The 21,112-nt window shown below is 43.9% G+C and overlaps 1 protein-coding gene across 6 annotated transcripts in view; it reads left to right on the top strand.

Annotated features, from left to right (window-relative positions):
• Positions 1 to 2,180: 2,180 nt before the first annotated feature.
• Smoc1 (SPARC related modular calcium binding 1) overlaps positions 2,181 to 21,112 on the top strand; it is a 155,046-nt gene continuing 136,114 nt past the window's right edge. For all 6 annotated transcript variants that reach the window (XM_076850305.2, XM_076850304.2, XM_076850301.2 and 3 more), the window contains exon 1: positions 2,181 to 2,528. In XM_076850305.2, the coding sequence (XP_076706420.1) occupies positions 2,430 to 2,528 (99 nt within the window). In that variant the 5' untranslated portion in view covers positions 2,181 to 2,429. The remainder of the gene's footprint in view (positions 2,529 to 21,112) is intronic.

The following is a 21,112-nucleotide window of genomic DNA, read 5'->3' as shown; positions in this document are numbered from 1 at the left end:
GGATGAACGCTTAGGGCACACGGAAACTGTGGCAAGTGCTGCATGAAGCACAGTCTGGACAAGTGTCACAAGTCCAGCTGGGCAAATTCCCAGGATGCCAGATCACAAGGGCTGTTTCCAGGAAGGCCTGACCCTGGCTGTTTATACCCTCTTCCCCTGAAACTCAGCGAAGCTCACAAATCTATTGACCTGTAGGCTACTGAAGAAATTTCCAAAGAGCCCCTGGGCAATGTCTAACTTTATGGCATTGGAGACTGGAGGTTATAGTCCTCATGGGATAAAGGCAGAATTAGACTCCAAAAAACCTGGCCTTGAAACTAAGCTTTGTCATTTTCCAGCCAAAGGAGACCCGGCAAATCACAAGCTCATGGAGTGTCTACTGTCTACCTGTAAAGTGGGAAGGTCTAGCCTATCTATTTCACAAAATCTGAGAATAAATGAGATGAGGCGTTTCTTCTATTCTCTTCAACTGCAGAGGGTAATGTTTCTAATTTAACCACAGAAGAGTTTTAGAGACTCTGTCTACTTTAATTCTGGCAACAGTTCTTGGGTGTGGATATTATTTTTATCCCCATTTTACAGAGGGGAAAACTGGACCTCAGACAAGTCTCAAGGTTATACCACTAGGTGGCAGACCCAGAATTTAATCCAGGCTGTCCAGCTCCCAAGAGCCTGTGGGAACACTGCACTAATTCCCAGTAGGAGAAGGTGACAGTTCTTTTAGAGGTGTGCTTCATTTGTTTGGACAACCACAAATACTTTGTTCTTGTTTCAACACTCAGTCTGGGCTTTTTTGTCTGAGGACAATGGAGAGAGGCAAAGGCATCTAAAGTGGGGGGTAGCATGGTCAGTTTTGCTGCACAGGCCAGCATAGGGTGTGGACAAAGCAGGAGTTGATAGGTTTGTTCATATAATCCAGGAGAGAAGCCCTAAGGGAGCAGAGCTAATCTTTTCAGGACAACTAGGCCAGCCAGAGATGGGAGGAGGAAGAGGAGGAGGAGGAGGAGGAGGAGGAGGAGGAGGAGGAGGAGGAGGAAGGGTTTTACAATCTGCTTGAAGAAAAGAATCCTTCCCCATGCAGCCAGTGTCCCATATGGGGGGAAATAAAGCACTGAAGGTTATATGTTCCAGATACGATAATCATGGTTTTCTTGGGGTAAGTGCAGTAGACCACCTTGTGCTGTTGAGGAGCTGGTGTGATACAACCCTGTGGGACCCTGGCCCTGGGCAGAGCCCTTGAACATCTGGCAGGACCCTTTGCTGAGCTGTCCTTTCCAAGCGGGCACCCGGGAGATCTCTCTCCTTCCTCTGATCCACCTTTGGGATCTCTGCATCCTCAGACTGCCTTTTCCTCTCCATCAGATGGGCCCAGGCCCCTTTGATCACTTTTTTCCAGGACTGTGAGGCCACAGAGAAACTGTCCCATGGCCTTCCAGTTCAAAGCGGGTCCAGGACACTTACGTTCCAATCCAGGGTCACTGGAACCACAGGATTACAGGTGCTCATGACGGTACGTACAGGGACTCTCCCTAACAGGTGGTACCTCACCTTGTCCCCTCGAGACTTCTCCCCAGCAGCTGCTGTGGAACTCAGGTGTCACCCCCTGAGAACTCTGAAAGAAATGAATGCTCCCACGCCTCACTCCAGTGCAGGTCACAGTCCTCCCTTGAGTGTCACCTGGTGATTTCTCTGTGTCCTGGGTGTTGTTTCATCGGAGGAACAGATTTCTCAGCGCCTTTGTGCGATAGCATTGTCATCTGAAAAATGGGACTAAGAGTATTTTTCCTAATTCCTTCTTCTGGCTGTTGTGAGAATTCAAGCACTTGAACTAAGAACTCTACAATGCTTAAGGCTTCATTATTAGCCAGGTGAGTATTCTTGGTGGGTTTAAGGCTGCTGAAGCTCTCTTAGGTTTCGGCAGGCGGAAGAGCCAAGAGAAAGTTACTCTTTATCCCAGTCTCTCCTGGAGTCCACTCGGGCGGAGCATAGGAGTGCGCTCCTCAGTGGGGGGGTTGACCACGAGCCGCCCCTCTTGCCCCTCTCCCATTGGCTTTCACCTGCCAGAGGGTCGGTCGCTACAGGCTTCTCGGCGCGTCAGTCAGGCCCGCCGGGCCCCGCCCCGCTCCTCCCCGGGGTTTATAACGGGAATTCCCATGGCCCGGGCTCAGGCATCCAACCTGCTGCAGCCGTGGCCGGGCCGAGCGCCGCGTGAGCCGCGCGTCGAGCACACGCTCGCGCTCCAGCCCCCGGCCTTCGCTGTTCATGACCGACAGTGTCCTCTGGCTGCAGCCTCCGCCACACCCCGCCGCAGGCCCGCTGCCTTTTCGCCGCCGCCGCGAGGGCGCCAAGCGTAGAAAGGCAGGCGCGGTGTGTGCCCCGCCCAGCCCACGACCCCTGCCCGCTACCGGCTGCCCGGCCCAGCTGGCACCATGCTGCCCGCGCGCTGCGTCCGCCTGCTTACGCCCCATTTGCTGCTAGTGTTGGTGCAGCTGTCCCCAGCTCGCGGTCACCGCACCACGGGCCCCAGGGTAAGTGCGCCCCAGCCGCGAGCCCACCTGCGGAGGGAGAGGAGGTCGTTTTGCCGCTCATCCCTGGGGCGGGAGGAAGGGGAAGGGAGGGAGGTGTCAGACCTTGTCCCACTCCCCCCCGCCCCCCGCTCCCTGTCTACTATCCAGTCCCGGGGCGGGCTTCTTGGCGAAGTTGCAAGAATAAAATTTTCTCCCGTTCCTCCACCCATTTCTGGCAACACAGACCGCCCCCCCCAAACACACACCCTGCGAACTGTCACTGGTGGGTTCTCTTTCCTAGTCTCTTCTATGGCATTTTGCGCCAGAACCCTTACAGGCGCCTCCTGTGTCCGAGGGAAGCTCGCTCACGGCTAGAGTAGGGCTTCCCTGTGGTCTCACACTGCGCCAGTCCAGGCGCGCTGGCGTTCTTGGCAGGCGGCGGGGGGCAGCTCTGCCTGGAGAGTTTTAGGTTACCCGCTAGCCACACAAGGACCTTGTGTTGTTGTTGTTTTAAAAAGCGATCGCTGCTCGTAAAACCCACAGCAGATAATTTTAATGCTCTCTCCTGCCGGCACAGCCCTGGAGGAGGGGCAGGGGTGGGGGGCTGTGGAGAGGTTGCGAAGAGCTGCGCAGTGTTCAAGGGTCTCTTCCCCTGGTTTCAGCGCCCAGAGGTTGAATTACTTGTTGAACCTTGGTCCGATTGGAGTTTCTGAACGACACGAAACGTGCCAATTCTGTGCACAGGACAGGCTGTCCAGGGCATTGTAAAATCTCCTGGAACCGACAGCATTGTGTTCATTTCTGGTCTAGATTATTGCTCTCCCCACCCCCTCCAATTGGTCTAATAAAGAATTTCACTGCCATAAGAAATGTACTATTAAACCACCTAGTGGTTCGTGTGGCCAAACAATCCAGGCAATCTCTGGCCAAGCATCGGTTTTGGTCAAGGCAGTTGCCTTTTGGGATAGCCGCTTACCTCCCAGTGCAGCTGGGAGTCCCAACCGTGAAGGTAGCCCAGGATCTTTGTGAAAACAAGATTGGCTCCTTAGCCAACTTGTGCCTTTCCTGGATAGTCTTCAGCCCTGTTTCCCGGATGACTAGTCCCATTACCACCTGTTCACATTGCAGCTTCTTTATTCATAGCTTTTTCTATGAGACTCATCTTTAAGCTGTCGTGTGTGGAGGAAAAGCTTTGCAAAGCCGGACAAGCCTTAATGACTGCCCATATGCTGGCCGATTACATCTGAGCCCAGCTATCACTGTGAGATCAGATTTGCAGCCACTTAGGAAAGAAAAGTGTTTGTCCCCGTGTTGGGCTGGCCCTTGCTTTTATGACCAGATGTGCAACAGCAGCAGTTAAAGTGCGGCAGATTAGATCCAGGGCGTGTCATAAATCCTCGACAGCAGGCATTCCCAAAGCTGGGGCAAGTCAGGGCTCTGGGAGTGACTTTTATGGATGCAGATGAGGATGCCTTTTAAATGAAGCTGCTTGGTTTGATATTAGGACTTGAAGCTCTTTAAACTCTGAGGTCAGGCGATCCACAGCGTTCCTTCCAATAATTAGGAACAGTCAAGACAGAGATGCAGACCAGAGCACCCCGACTGAAATCTGGATGCCCGCCCACAGGAGGGTCGAAAGGAGAGAGGCCCTCAGACAAATGGTGGGGGGCTCATTTGCTGCTGGGCATGTCTAACATCTCAAGCCATATGGCTCTCCTTCCCTGCCTCCTAAAATTGGAGGAAGCAACATTTAGGGGAAAGCTAGGGACTTTGGGGGAAAGCAGAGATTTTGGTTAAGGTTTCCCTCCAACTTCTTTAGTTTATTAATTTGATAGAAGTGATGGAACACAGTAGGAACAGCTCTTTTCCTTGTTCTCTTTTCCCATTCTTTCTCTTAAACACACACGCCCATGTGCACAGAGGAACATGTACACTTAATGGTTAGTTCCAAGAGAAAACTGGCATCTTTACTATATGGTTATCTTGTTGCACTATAGGCAACAATAGGTACTACGATCTATGAGTTTTATGAACTTTTGGGCTGGGCACTTCACATGATTTCTGATCCTGAGAAAAAAATGAGAAGGTGGGTGTTTTTCATGCCATTTTGCAGAAGAGGAAGCTAGACTCATGGAGACTAACCAGTGCTTGAACTACTCATGGTGCATAAATGTGCCGCTGGGAGCCAAAGCCCAGCTCATATGGATTTAAAGGTAGTATGCTTTCCACACCATCCAGAAGCTGCAGGGAGTTTTCATCCAACCAGGGATGCCATCCCTGTTCAAGGGACAGAGGGCTCAGTGAGAAAATTCTGAACCCAGAGGCATCAGGCAATTCTGCAGAGAAAGTGTTAACAATGTTTTTAAGTGTCTTTATTGATAAAGGCTTATGTTTGAACTTCAACCTATTCCAGAAGACTTCGGCTTCTTGGTGGCCCCACAAGTGTGGCTCTGGTTGAGATCGGTGGCGTCATACGAAGAGCAGAAACATCTGGCTTGTTGCAGAATTCCCTTTGGGCACCCCTAGGTCTCTTCTGTTAATCTTTTGAGTGACAGAGGCTTAAGGATTGGCATCTTTTCCAGCTGGCTTTCTAGGAAACTGAGAACATGCCCTTTCAGTTTAACTTTATCTGGCTCACTAATTGAGCTCCCCTGAGGCCTAGACCCCAATCCTTGCCCCCTTATTTGCTTCCTGCCTTCCTTCATAAAATTCTGACATTTGTTTGACTCTGGAAACCAGCAGCTATCAAGTATCAGATTGGAGGTTATTATGTAGGAAGCACCCGATTTTTGGGTCTCTCAGCTCTGAGCAACCGCCTGCCTACCTGGGATGCGGGTCAGGATTCTTCTAATTACGCTGCAGGCAGTTATTTCTTTAATCCTGCACAATTTACTGAAAATGTTTTGGGGAGGGGAGGGGCTCCTCCAGGCTGATGGAGTCTGTTTGATGGGCAGACCGAGTCAACTGCTTTGTTTAATCCTCTGTCTGCCCTTAAAGACAGGGAGCCAGGTGAGGGCAAGGACTGAGACCATCTTGTCTGTGCTTATATTCCCAGAGTTTAGCACAGGACCAGGCGCCTGTTGTTGGTGTTTGTGGGTGAGACAAACAAATAAATGTAGACAATTCACGATTAACAGTGATCCACACGTTTCCTGTTTTTGGTGCTTTAGGCAGGAAATAGATTTTGGGAATTTGAGAAACAGGAGAAAACCAGAAAGTCAAGATGTCTGAATCTTAATTGTTTTAGGCATATTCTTTATTCTCTTTTCCTCTTGATTACTTGATTCATCCTTCAAACCCAGCTCCAACATCACTACCTAAGAATTTTTCTGCAGCTCCTAACTTTTGGTTAGAATCAATCACTGTCAGCTTTGAACAGCCTCTGTGCCTGGACTTCTACTAATCTTTCTGTAATGAACATCTTAATATCAGGCTAGGATCACTGTAGAGTCCAATTCATTTCTATAAATATTGACAGAATGTGAGGAGCATACTGATGAATAAGATCTGTACTATGCCCTCAAGGGGCTTGCAAGTTGTCTCATTTAACAAGACAGGATCATGCATGAAGTACCAAAGGGGGGACTCAGTGTGGAGTAGATGTATTTGCCAAAAGTGAAGCAGCTTCTAGACTTTTCTTTTCCATTGGACTAGTCTGAACCAACGTCCAAACCAGGGTGGGTCCTTGTTCTGGTTAGATGCTCTTCCTATTATCTGTGCTCATCAAGAACTCTTCTTTTGCTGGTGCAGGGGCGCATGCCTGTAATCCCAGAAACTGGGGAGGCTGAGACAGGAGGATTACAAGTTTGAGGCCAGCTTGGCAACAAAGCGAGATTCTCAGCAACTTAGCAAGAACTTGTCTCAGAATACAAAAAAAAAAAAAAAAAAAAAAAAGGGCTGGTAAATGAAAAGGTCAGTGGTAAAGGTAAAGCACCTCTGGGTTCAGTCCCTGATACAAAACAAAAACAGAAACAAAAACCCAAAAACACCTGCAAAACAAAACCAAAAAACCCCTCTTCTTTTCCATGTGGAGGGATTTAGCTGAGATGCTGTTCAGGTGTTAGGCTGAGAACGTGACTTAAACATTTTTGTAAAGCTGATATGAAATTTCAAGAAACAGAATCAAAGAGGCACCAGGGTGGTGGCACATTCCTTTAATTCCAGTGGCTTGAGACTGAGGCAGGAGGATTGCAAGTTCAAAGCCAGCCTCAGCAACTTAGCAAGGTACTAGGCAAATTAGCAAGACCTGCCTCTACATAAAATTCAAAAAAGGCTGTAGATGTGTCTCAATGGTTAAGCACCCCTGGGTTCAATCCCCAGTACAAAAGACAAAAATAAAAACTAAACAAAAACAAAAACAAAAAACCCCAAACCCCAATAACAGTAACAACAAAAAAACAAAACCAAAAAACAATCAAATAAGAACGAAGAGGAAACAATCACCTAAGAATCTCTAGGAAATACAATCAAAATGGAAACCTTTTTCCCCATAATTTTTTTATTGGTACATTAAAGTTGTAAATGGTGGGATTCCTTGTTAAGTATTTGTATTTGCACAAAATATTTTGGCTGGTCTCATTCCCAGTATTTTCCCTTTCTTCTTCCCTCCCTCTGGTCCCTTTCCTCTAGTACTGATTTCCCTTTGATTTTCATGAGACACTCCCCCCGCCCTAACTTTCTGGAAAAGTTTTCAGTATATCAGCTCATCATCTCATGAAGTTGAATATTCACATTCCTTATGGCCCAGCAATTGCACTCCTAGGTATCTACGCCCAAGAAACTGTCTTTCCTGCAGCCTGGAAAGAGCCCAGATGCCCATCCGTGGGAGGGAGGATAAATAACTGATGAATTTACACATTGGAAAGTTACACTCAGCCCAAGTGAACAACAGGGACATGTAAAAATGGAAACAAATACAATAGCAAATAAAAGAAATGTACCAAAGATGCAGCATGACACCTTCATTAAACTTGCATAAATAACAACAATTAGAGAAAAACTCTTCAGGAATAGCTATATAGCTACAATAAAATGATATGAAAGGAAAATCAAAGTAATGATAGACTCTGACTCGGGAAAGTTAGGGTGAGGCTGGGGGGTTAGATTGCTGGGGAAACCATATAGTGGGTGTGAGTTAGGGTTGATACCTTACCTTTAGAGGGGAGAAAGAGGATGGGTTTGAAGATATTGTCTATTATTCAAGTTCTAATGGTTTATTAAGTACAAAAATGGGCCTTGCATAAATCAATGTTGAGTGTGTCATGAACCAAGGATTACGATTAATTCAATTCTCTGAACCTGAAGTCAAATAAACAAATATTCCCAGAGTCAGGGACTCCCTCCTTGCCTCCTTCTGCTCCCCCTTCTCCCTTTCCAGATGTGCATGTGGCCCCATCTAAAATAGCTCATTGGGGAGTGATTGTGTTTTGGGCCAGTGAGACACAGAGCAGGCTCAGGCCCTGGCATAAATAGACATCAGCTGGTTTGCTGAGCTGCCAGTGGGTAGTCTTCTTCCTCCCTTGCTCAGGGGGTCAACCCTGTGTGTCTGAACCCCTAAATGGCTGGGGGCCAGGGAGGCCTGTTTCTCTTTCCAATGCCCATCTTCATTCCCATCTCCTCGCTTCTCCTCTCTTTGTAGGAGCTGGGGGTGGGGTGCATGGCCCTGCTTAGCAGGTACAGGGTACCCTTTCTCCCCAGACCACATAGAGATTTATTGTTTAGGCAGCCAAGTTCTGGCATTGCTGCTAGTGGTGGGGGATGTCATTGCAGAGGGCCCCCTACCCCCCTTCTGTGTTTGTCACCGTGGAGCTGTTTGGGAGAGGACAAGGGTTGAGTTGCTGATGAGAAATTGATCGGAGCAGCCAGTGAGGCCTGCCAAACAGGGTTAGCATTGTACACAGTACGTGCACTGCGTGGCCATGAGTCACCGAGGGAATAAGAGAATTGGATCTCCATGAACACTTCCAGCCGTTTCCATGAAGGCCCAAAGCAACACAGGTCATTCTAGCAACTAATTGGGTTTTCCTTTGCATCTGACATCATTCTGAAATCAATTGCTAGATCACAACATAACCTTACCTTTGGCTACCACCTAGGCTTGTTAGGTGTGAAGTTCTGCATACTTCACAGGATGTTGCTCTGTTGATTTCGGCCTCCCTTTTCTAAGCCAGGGTGGGGGCAGCCTCTACAAAACAGAGAAGGGGAGGCAGCTTGGTGTCCCTGGAGTTTGTCCTGCCACTAGGAGGATGAGATCTGAGGTGCTGTGAAGTAATGTGTCAGAGGTAATGTGTCATGTGCATTGAAACCTGACAAAGTACCCTAACCTCTAATCAGCTTGGCCCCCCCTCCTTGAAACCTAGGTTACACTACAGAGTACATCAGATGCTATAAGGGCTGATTTTTTTTTTTTTTTTGATACTGTGGATTGAAGGGAGGGGTGCTTAACGACTGAGCCATATCCCCTGCCCTCTCTAAGGGCTGATTTTTAAAAACTGGACTTACTCCCCAGAATGGTTTATGTTTGGACCAGCTAAGCATCTTCATGCTGGGCATTTTAAATATTTTTTGTGGGTGTTTATTGTACATTTCTTGAAAAGTTTTGCAAAGCCATGGAGAGAGGACACAAAAGGCTGTAATAAGTAAGGGGATGAGGTGGGGAGAATTATGAAAGGACATACATCACTCCTTCAGGAACATGGTGCCCTTGACCAGCTCAAAACAAGACACTAGTGCTGTCTGGAGGAACTTTTCACAAGGATAGAAAATTGGATCAGAACTATTCAAAATTAGCCACATGTGGCTATTAAACACTTGAAGCATGGTAAATATAACTGAGGAACTGAATCTTTTTAAAAAATTTATTTATTTATTTATTTATTTATAGTTACAGGTGGACACAATGTCTTTATTTTACTTTATGTGGTGCTGAGGATCAAACCAAGTGCCTCACACATGCTAGGTGAATGCTTTAACGCTGAGCCACAACCCCAGCCCATGAATTCTTAATTAATTTAAATTTAATGTTATAGCACATGTGGCTAGTGACTACCATATGGACTGTGTGCCCAGCTTTACCTCCGATGGACACCTTCATGTGCCCTGAACTTCATCTGCCCTGAATCACTTCCATCCTGATCTCTACTCCACACACCATGCCCATTTTTTTTTTTAAAAGAGAGAGTGAGAGAGAGAGGGGAAGAGAGAGAGAGAAAGAATATTTTTAATATTTATTTTTTAGTTTTCGGGGACACAACATCTTTGTTTGTATGTGGTGCTGAGGATCGAACCGGGGCCGCACGCATGCCAGGCGAGCGTGCTACTGCTTGAGCCACATCCCCAGCCCCACCATTCCCATTTCTGCCTGTCAAAATCCTGCCCATCATTTAAAAAAATTCAAGTGCTGCCACCACTCCTTTCAGACAGGCCCCAGGGTGAATTCTGTCTGCCTCCTGTGCTTGGCCTCCTCCCATGACAGTGTGTGTCCCCATCTGCCCTGGGTTCCAGCTGACCAAGGTAGCCTTAGCACGGAGGTGATTGCACATAGACTCAAGTTCAGTCTGAACCCGCCCATTCTGAGCCCACTGATTCTGGGCTAGTGGTTTAAGCTCTTGGGACCTCAGTTTTCCGATCTGTCCAATGGAGAGCACAGCATCTACTTCCCGAGGTGTTGGAGATGATGGCTAATGAGCGTTGTGTTAGCTTCCTATTGCTGGAGTGACAAATTACCACAAAATGAGTGGCTTAAACAACTCACATTTCCGGAAGTCAGATGTGGGTCTCAGTGGGCTAAAAACCAAGAAGGCTGAACTCCTTTTCTGAGGCTCTAGGGGAAAATCCATTCTCTTACCTTTTTCAGCTTCTAGAAGCTGCCTGTAATCCTTGGTTCATAGCCTCTACCATCTTCAAGTCGGTGATGGCTGGTTGGGATTGTCTCCTGCTGCCATCGATCTCTCCTGCCCCACACGCCTTCCTCATTTAAAAACCCTTGTAGTTATACTGGTCCCACTTGGATAATGCAGACTAATCTCCCTAGGTTAAGATTAGCTGATTAACAACCTTCATTCCTCCTGGCCATGTAACATGCATTTTTTTAGGATTAAAACACAGACAATTTTTTGGGATCATCATTCTGCCTCCTACATTCATTCAAGATCTAGTACAGAAATGGGCTCATAGAATGTATAGATACATAGGGGCCCTCATTATGACCTGCATCTGCTATTTCTTTCTTTTAGAGTGGGAGTCTCTTATGGTGAAGTGGCTTAATTTTTTTTATAGACTTCATCCTGCCCAAGAGCAGGTGCTTGGTAAATGTTTATTGAATAATGGAATTTTCAATAAATGTAGATGGTTTCTTTCCTTATAAAGATATATTGGACAGTAAAAAGAAGTAAAATTCAAACCAGAATATATGGTCCCCTTTGTGCAAAAAGAAAAAAAATGTTGGCTTAAGTGTAGAAAAACATGGGTGGATTCTATCTCATGCTATTAGTGGTTATCATGGGGAAATTCAACTCTTATGAGATGCATTTTTAAAAAAAATATATAGTTGTAGACAATACCTTTATTTTATTTGTTTTATTTTTATGTGGTGCCAGGGATTGAACCCAGTGTCTCATGTGTGCTAGGCAAGCGCTCTACCACTGAGCCACAGCCCCGGCCCCATGAGATGCATTTTAAGCAATTATTAAACCAATTTTGTTCACAATGAACATCTTTGAATCTTAGAGGAAAATAATAAAAATTAGAATATTCATGATTAAAAACACGTCTCAAACCTGTCTCAATCCAGCCTGATTCCTGAATAAACCCCAGGATTCAGTCTGTATCTGACACAGTTGGCCTGTGCTTATGTTGGGCTGACTTTTAGGGCTATTTTTATTTTAGTGCTACTTAGGGCTGACTTTTAGTAACTATTAGTGCCAGGCCTCCTGCTCATTTTCAGCAGGCTTTGAACTCAATCTGCTTTAAAGGAGAGTTTTCAATGAATCTCAGCAGGATATAACTGTAAAAAATGAATTTATTGCTTCTGGTGGGAATATAAATTAGTACGATCACTTTGTAGAATTACAGTTGAAGTTGCACACACTCTTGACCTTGTAATTCTGCTCTGTTATATGCCCTTAAGAAATGCACTTGAATGTGTATGAGGAGACATGTTCAAGGGAGTTCATAGCAGTATTCCTTGGTGTTGTAAAACACTGGAAACTAGCTAAATGCGAAATGCCCATCAACAGAATAGAAAATAAATTGTGGTATGTCCAAATAATAGACTACTACATAACACTGAAAATGACTAATATAAAGCTACATTCATTATCATGGATCAATTTCATAGTTAAAAGAGAGATAAAAGCAAAGTGCACTAGTATAGACATCATACTACTATTTACATAGAGGTTGAAAGTATGTGGAAACGATACATTATTTGGGGGTGCAAACAGCTGAAAAAATGTATGAGAAAATTAAAGGCAATGATGAATGTGAAGCTGCCATTCATGTTTATGTAGGGTGTGAGGGCGAGGTGGGAAAGGAGTATGTTGAAGGGACACACAGAAGGCTTGCACTGAAATGGTAATGTATTTATTTATTTAATTTTTGCACTGGGGATTGCACCCAGGGGCATTTAACCACAGAGCTACATCCCTAGCCCTTTTGATTTTTTATTTTGAGATAGGATCTCACTAATTGCTCAGGCTGGCTTTGAACTTGCTATCCTCCTGCCTCAGCCTCACAAACTGCTGGGATTGCAGGTGTGAACCACCATGCCTTGCAATTCATTATTTTCTCAAAGTTATGAGCCATTAGTTTAGGATTTTCAGAGTTGGTAAATACAAATTGAAGATGCCCAGCTAAATTTGAATTATACATGAGCAACAAATAATGTTTAATTTAAGTATGACCCAAAAACAAATTTTTTGTCATTTATCTGAAATTCAAATTTAATTGGATATCCTCTAGTATAACTGACAAGCCTACATTAGTTTTTTTCTTTTGTGAATTATTTACCCAGAGTTTTTGCTAATTTAAACAAAACAGGGGTATAGTTTTTATTAAATATTGAAGATATTAATCTGTTTTTCTGTCATTTCTGAAAGATTCCTTTCTTATGTCATATAAAAAGATAATAGTTTAATCTATTAAAATTCTACATCCTTACCAGGCATGGTGGCGCATGCCTATAATTCCAGCAACTTCAGAGGGATGATTGCAAGTTCAAGGCTTGCCTCAGCAACTTAGCAAGGCCCTAAGCAACTTAGCAAGAACCTGTCTCGAATTTTAAAAAATTAAATGGTCTGGGGATGTGATTCAGTGATAAAGCCCCCTTGGGTTCAATCCCTGGTACCAAAAATAAAACCATTTTTTTATATCCTTATGTAGCTTATCTGTCATTGTGGTTTTTATCTTTCACGTCAGGCAGAGAAAGGCCTTCCTCTATTAAGGTTATAGAAATTAGGGTGAATAAATTTTTAAAGGCTCAGGTTGTATAAGCAACAAATACAAATATATTATACATTGGTCATCTGTTAATGTTTGCTGTGGATTTATATGGGACTTTCTGTGAACTAAACTTTTTAATTCAATTTGTGGACAGAGTATGTGTCCTGTGTTTCAGAAATTCCCAATAACATTTGAAAAGAGGATGTGTCAAGTGGACACGTTTTGTGAAGTCAAATGGGGAAATTTATATAAAAAGTGTTACTTGGTAAACAGGCTGTCCTGGAAAAGATATTAGGACTTTGGCAAAGAATTTAGACTTTTCTTTACCTTTGGGTCCTTTCCGTTCATTAAAGAAAAACTTATTTAAAAAAAATAATTTTAGTGTTAGATGGACACAACATCTTTATTTTATTTATTTATTTTATGTGGTGCTGAGAATCGAACCCGGTGCCTCATGTGTGCTAGGCAAGTGCTCTACCACAGCCACAATCCTAGTGCCCCCCTCCGCCTCTTTTTTATTACCAAATCTTCCAAAGACACACACACACATAAAAGCGAGGGACTAGAATAGGTACCTCATGAAACTTACCTGCTCCAACACCGAACCTCACATGACCAGTTCCTTCCATCTTTATCATCTCCCTAGCTCAGATTATTTTGAAGCAAAACTGACATTGTAGCTCATCATCTGCAAATATTTTCCTATATAGACAGCCCTGGATTTATGTTGGTTTGACTTACAATTTTTGAAAGGTTTAAAAATGATACATATGCACTAGAAATCATACTTTGAATTTTGAATTCTGATCTTTTCTTGGACTGGAATATGCAGTATGATTCTCTGCTGTGATGACTCAGACCCACAGCTCTGAGTCAGCCACTTGATCACCAGGGTAAATAACCAGCACCATAGTGTACTGTGTTGCTAAGCCATGATGTTTGGTAGATTAGGTGGAGCAAATGCATTTTTTTTTGGTGGTGCTGGAGAGTGAACCCAGGGCCTTGTGCATGTGAGGCAAGCGCTCTACCAACTGAGCTATATCCCCAGCCCGCAAATGCATTTTTGACTCAGGATATTTTCAATTTGCAGTAATTTATCAGTTTGTATTGTGATTCTAGGTTGAGGAGCAACTGCCTGTCTTTAAAAGATCAGGAGCTGGTGGCACACACCTGTAATATCAGTTGCTCAGGAGGCTGAGGCAGGAGGATTGCAAGTTCAAGGCTAGCCACAGCAACTTAGAGAGGCCCTAGCCAACTTAGTGAGACCCTACCTTAAAATAAAACATAAAAAAAGGCTTTGGATGTGACTCTGTGGGTATGTACCTCTGGATTCAATCTCTAGTACAAAAAAAAAAAAAAAAAAGATTAGGGTCCATTAAAAACACTACCCATAAAACCATATTGCAACCAAAGAAAATTAGCAATAGTTCCTTGAATTCCTGTTGTATTTTGCAACCTGTTCTTCTATCCTTTATAGATATAGTGGTTTGATTAGATATAGGTTTGATATGTCTTATTCTTCTTGCCAGTGTAGTTTGTGGAAGTTGGTCTGCATTTCCAGCAGGAGGCACGGAACCTTTGTGAGCCCTCCTCAATCATTGTTGGACTCATTACTTTACTGATTTTCAAACAATTGCTGTAACAGTTTGTCCTGAAAAGGGCTTATAACTTTTGTGTGTCATTGCCAACCTCTTCCTTGTTTCTGGAAGGGGGACAGAAGGGGGTTTGGTGCCATTACTCCCTTCTCAGGTGACTCTGAATGGGGTGGGTGGACTTGGGAGGGGAGCCAGCTCCATTTCTGATGGAAGCGATAAGAGGTTTTACTTGTCTGGTGCCCATTGGGAGGCCTTGAAGGTGTAACTAGATCAGCTTTGTGTGATCTTTGGTGTCTTTATATCAGTTGAAAAATAATTAATTGATTGATTGATTAATTAATTAATTAATGTATTGGGGATTGAACCCAGGGGTGCTTAACCACTGAACTATACCCCTCGCCCTTTTTGTATTTTATTTAGAGACAAAGTCTCGCTAAATTGCTTAGGGCCTTGCTAAGTTGCTGAGGCTGGCTCTGAACTTGTGATCCTCCTGCCTCAGCCTTCGAAGCAGCTGGGATTACAGCCACCACACCTGGCTGGGAATTTATATAACAGGAAACAATGTGTTTTGAACAAAGGGGACTTGTTGGCTCAGGTAACAGGAGGTACAGATGTGAGGCAGGTGTTATGGGCTGAATGTGTCCTCCTTATAAGCATGTATTAAACCCTCAACCCCCACTACCAGAAAGCAGCTGTGTTTAGAGGTAGGGCCTTTTAAAATTCTTTTCTTTTTTATTTTAAGTTTGTATTAGTTTAATATTGACATAGTGTATACATGTACCAAAACATCACATTTCCCCATTAATTTAATGATCAATCTTTGTTTTTATGTATCAGTTATTAAAAAAAAAAGAACCCAGGTGTGGTGGTGGACATCTATAATCCCAGTGATTTGGGAGATGGAGGCAGGAGGATCACAAATTTGAGGACAGTCTCAGCAACTTAGTGAGACCCTGTTTCAAAATAAAAATTACAAAGGGCTGGAGATACAGCAGCTCAGCAGTAGAATGCCCTGGGTTCTATCTTCAGTACCTCCCACCCACCCCCCTCCAAAAAAAAAAAAAAAAAGAAAAAAAATTTAGCTAGGAAAGTATAATTAGTGTTCTTTAAAAAGGAAGTTAAGTTCAGCTGGGTGAGGTGGTGCACACCTGCAATCCTGCCAGCTGGGAAGGCTGAGGCAGGAGGATTTCGAGTTTAAAGCCAGCCTCAGCAACTTAGCGAGGCCCTAAGCAATTCAGCAAGCCCCTGTCTCTAAATAAAATGCAAAAAGGACTGGGGTATGGCTCAGTGGGTAAGGGCCTCTGGGTTCAATCCCTGGTACAACAACAACAACAAAAACAATTAAGTTCAAATGAGGCTATTAGGGTGGACCCTGCTCCAGTTTGCCTGGTGTCCTTGTAAGAAGAGGCGATTAGGACACAGAGGGACATCAGGGGCATGAGAGCATTGTGAAGAGACAGCCAGAGGATGGCCTTTCTTAAACCAAGGAGGAGAGAGGCTTCAGAGGAATCCAGCCCTGCCAGCACCTTGATATTGGACTTACAGCTTCCAGAGATGTGAGGAAGTAAGTGTCTGTGCTGTGAGCCTCCCAGGATGCGGTCTTTTGTCATGTCAGCACTGATTTGATTCAGTGGCTCAGCAGAGACGTCACTCAGTACCTTTAAGTTCCTTCTGTCTGCCTTTGTGGTGTCTCTTGATCCCAAGTCCAGTTCTTCTCAGCCACTGACTGGTGTGTGTGTGTGGGGGGTGGTCCATGCATCCTAACTGGCTCTCAGTAGCTCTCTTGAGAAAAGGAGAGTCTTTGCTTCTAGATGGTTTCAGAACACTTAGGCTCTTGGCTTATGGTGGAGATTGGATCAGATGCCCATTCTTCTAGCCAGTCCCTTGAGTCAGGAAGATGCCAGGCAGTGAGTGACAGCTGGATTGCTCAGACCCATCTCTGTGGCAGGGGAGGGGAGAGGCTTTCTGGAACTGGGGCTTGGGTCAATCCTGCTTGCACATGGCTGCTGGAGGGGTAGGACAGTGGAAGGGATGCTGGGGTGACAAGTACAGTGCCTAATTTGGGATCGGCGGCATGCGGGAATCAGTGAGTCGGTGGAGTGGGAGTTGCAGTGAGAAGATGTTGAACATTGGGGGTCAGAGCCCACTGTGTGATCAGGTCCTTCATTAAGCACAGGAGGATCCAGTGACTTCCAAGGTTAGCCCCAGTGCAGACATTCCAAGAGTAGGAACTGACAGGAAAACAAAGCAGAGACTTTGGAAACGTTCAGAGTGGAATACGTGGGCCATATGAAGATGATCCAGAAGGCCCACGTGGAGGGAGCATGGCCACATAGGCTCACGGTCGGAAGAGTCTCACAGTGCCTTCCTTTCTTGCATGAGGTTAAGGGCTGTCCCGAGGGCGCAGGGCCCACTTTTGGCAGAGCCAGGGCCAGAATGCAGGCTTCTCTCTTCATTGTTCTGTCCATGACTTTTCCTTTCAGAGATGCCCTGGAACTTTTGGGAAAGTGGCCGAATTTCAGCCAAGGGAAGGAAATAGCTTGAATTTTTATAGAGGATTGTGTTTCTGAGTTGCCTTTGGCCAATTCAGCAATTTCCAGTGGTCGGGAATGTGTGGCCAAACCCTCAGGCTGTGTGGAATCCTCACTGTCCTTGCCACCTGACTCTAAAAGCATTTCATCGCATTCTTGCTTCCCTCAAAGGGGTAGGTTTCTGGTTTCTGCAAATGCTGGAGGTTTCCGTTTGGAAATAGGAAGTAGAGCAGGCAAAGTGACACGATTTGAAGAAGTAAAGGTAGATCTCGGGGCTAGACTCCCCGTGCTCATTAACAGTGACAAGATCAACCCAGACAAACTCCAAGCTGAAGAGAGAATGGTTTGGAGTGGAGGAGCCATGTTTGATGGCTGGCACAGTGGTTTCTTAGAAGGCCCTTAAAAATCAGTACCCTCCTTGAGGCTTGAAATGGAAACCCTTTGTTTTCCTTGAGAAGGGTCTCGAAGTGTCCTCCAGACTGTCTTCTGTGGACAGTCTCCCTGCTTCTCTGGCAGAGGCTTTAGAAAGAATTAGGGAAGACTCACAACCTGAAGCCAGGGGTCCAAGAGAGAAACATCATCTCCATCCTCTGCCCTCTCCTGGTGATATGATCCTGTTCTTTCTTTGCCCATCAAGGTAGAGACTTAGAAAAAGGTTCACAGCCTCAGTTCCATCTGTTGCTGATTCCCAGTTTGTACCTTTTCTTTCCTTAAAGCTACATCTGCTTTGAGAATGAGATGTATTTCTCTTCTCATTGCTGGGCGACAGGGGACAAGTCTGAGCCACTAAGATTGGAGGGGCTGGTGGCTTTCTTGGTCATGTGGAGGCAGTGTAGCATAATAGTTTGGGACGGAAGTGATGGTATTAGGTAGTAGCTCTGCCATCTTCTAGCAATGTGTTTTTGGGAAAATAACTGAACCCTAAGCTTTCCTCCTCTCTAAGTGGAAGATATTATTCACCTCACTGGGTCATTGTGAGTTTAAATGAAGCAATGGCAGGATACCCTGGAAATGTTAACTGTTCATAAAAATAACAGACGTAACAAGAGCATATGAGGGATTCATATGTCAGCCTCCAATTACTTTGTTTCCCCGCTTGGAATTAAAGCTAAAAAACCCTATCAATACATGGGAGATTTAAATTCTATGGTTCTATTGCCTTTTTTTAAAAAAAGAAAAGAAAAAAACAACAAAAAAATCAAAACCCTCACTTTTTTGTGCAACAAATCAAATTTCTTCCCTTTCCCAACCTGAAACAGGATAGGAGGATCCTCTTAAATGGGAGTCAACAGAGGAAGAATGCTCTTTGGTATGGCTTTCTCTACATGCTGTGTGGCTGTGTCTTCTCTCAGCAACTGTATACCTGTCCTTCCTGAGATCCTCTTTCATTTGCTCTTTTCCTGAGATCAGCATCTGAAGGAAGCTTAAGAAGTTCTGACCACCTTCTCTGACTACCTTCTTGTGATTTCTGTGAGACTGAGAAACAGCTTTGTCATTTGGAGGTCCTGCTAATTAATGTGCTGCTCTCCTGGTAACGTCTGGGCTGGGGTCAGGCCAGTGACTGCCCACTTAGGTTCCTAGCTCTGGCCCAGGAAGATTCCATGGAGTGGGAGGGGAGTGCCTGGCTTCTAGGCCTCTTCTTCCTCTGACCCAAACTGGCCTTTTTTCCACCTGAGGCTACCAGTAGCAGCAGGGCCTCCAGGCTGCTTTCAGAAATGAATTCCTTGCAGTAGCAAGACTTCCTGGAGGGATAAGGGGCCTGTGCCAGTCATACTCAACTGTTTCTCTTCTAAAAACTTATAATGGATATATAGAGGCCATTGAAATTTTAAAAAAATATTTTTTTTTCTTGGTGCATTATAATTATGTATAACAGTGGGATTTGTCATCATATATTTGTACACTCACTCAATATAACAATATAAGTCGGCTAATATCATTCCCCAGTATTACTCTTTCCCTTCCCCTGATCCCTTTTCTCTATTCTACAGATCTCCCTTCAATTTTCATGAGAACTTACCCCTTTCTTTTCCTTTTTCCTATCTTCTGCCTATAAGAGAAAATGTACAACCCATGATTTTGTGAATTTGTATCATTTCACATAATGTAATGTTCTCAAGTTCCATCCCTTTTCCTGCAAATGGTGTAATTTCATTTTTTGTTATGGCTGATAAATCTCCATTGTGCATATATACCACATTTTCTTTATCCATTCATCCATTGACAGACACCTAAACCATATTTTGGCTATTGAGAATTGTGCTACTGTAAGCATGGGTATGCATGCATTGCTATAATATGCTGACTTTAATTCTTTAGGATAAATACTGAGGAGTGGTGTACCTAGGTCATATGGTAGTTCCATTTCTGGTCTTTAGAAGAACCTCCATATTGACCTCCGTAGTGGTTGTACTAGTTTACAATCCCACCAACACTGTAGAAATGGTTGTTTTTTGTTTTTTTTTTTTTCCCACATCCTCTTCAACCTTTCTTATTGTTTGTATTCTTGCTGGCTGTCATTCTGACTGGAGTGAGATGAAGTCTCAGTGTAGTTGTGATTTACATTTCCCTAATTGCTAATCATGTTGAATATTTTTTTTCACATATTTGTTGGCCATTTGTATTTCTTTCTTTTTTTTTTTTTGAGATATGTCTGTTTCTTTCATGTACCAGTTGATTGCTTGGGTTATTTATTTACTTATTTATTTGGTATTGAGTGTTTTTTTAGTTCTTCATATATTCTGGGTATTAACCCTCTATTAGAAGAAAAGCTAGCAAAGATTTCTCTACCATTTTGTATGTTCTCTTTTTCTCATTCTTAATTTTTTTCTTTGCTGTATAAAAGTTTTTAAATTTGGTGCTATCCCATTTATTATTTCTTGTTATTATTTCCTTATTTCCTAAGATTTAAGAGTCTTTTAGAAGGTTACTATGCCTACAGGTTGGAGTGTTGACCCTGTTTTCAAACCATTGACATTTAAAGTGATAATTGCAGTTCAGTTAATGTCTACTATATTTGCTACGGTTTTCTATTTATTGTTCTTGTTGTTTGTTGTCTATGTTTTCTACCTATTGTGCTTTTAATTGAGCATTTATGTAATTCAATTTTCTCAGTATATCAATTATGTTTTTTTTTTTTTTTTTGGTGGGGCGGTACCAGGGATTGAATCCAGGGGCACTTAACCACTGAGCCATATCCTCAGGCCTTTATATTTTTTATTTTGAGACAGGGTATAGGTTGCTTAGGGCCTCATTAAATTGCTAAGGCTGATTTTGAACTTGTGATCCTTCTGCCTCAGCTTTCCAAAGTGCTGGGATTGGGCTGGGGATGTGGCTCAAGTGGTAGCGTGCTCGCCTGGCATGCGTGCGGCCTAGGTTCGATCCTCAGCACCACATACAAACAAAGATGTTGTGTCCGCCGAAAAATAAATAAATCAATATTAAAAAAAATTACAAAGTGCTGGGATTATAGATGTGCCACCACATTTTGATTTTTTTTTTTTAATATTTATTTTTCAGTTTTCGGCGGACACAACATCTTTCTTTGTATGTGGTGCTGAGAATAGAACCAGGGCCTCAGGCGTGCCAGGCGAGCGCACTACCGCTTGAGCCACATCCCCAGCCCCCATTTTGCTTTTTTAACTTATAAAATAATTGCCCTAGAGTTTGCATTATATATTTACAACTAATTCAAATCCATTTTCAAATAATACAACACCACTTCATTTGGTAGTATAAGTGCCTTATAATAACAAGATCTTCTAATTCTTCCTTCTGTTCCTTGTATCATTGCTATCATTTATTTTTCCTATACATCAGCTATAATCATTGAATACATTGTTGCTATCATTATTACTTTTTTTTTTTGTTGTTGTTACAGGGATTGAACCCAGGGGCACTTAACTTCTGAGCTACATCCCCAGCTCTTTTATTTCATTTTTAGGCAGAATCTTGCTAAGTTGCTTAGGGCCTTGCTAAATTGCTGAGGCTGGCTTTGAACTTGTAATCCTCTTGCCTCAGCCTCCCGAGCCACTGGGTT

Source organism: Callospermophilus lateralis, chromosome 3 (assembly GCF_048772815.1).
Source record: "Callospermophilus lateralis isolate mCalLat2 chromosome 3, mCalLat2.hap1, whole genome shotgun sequence".
NCBI classification, from domain to species: domain Eukaryota; kingdom Metazoa; phylum Chordata; class Mammalia; order Rodentia; family Sciuridae; genus Callospermophilus; species Callospermophilus lateralis.
The sequence above is the reverse complement of the archived record's forward strand: the minus strand, read 5'-3'. Positions and strand labels throughout refer to the sequence as shown.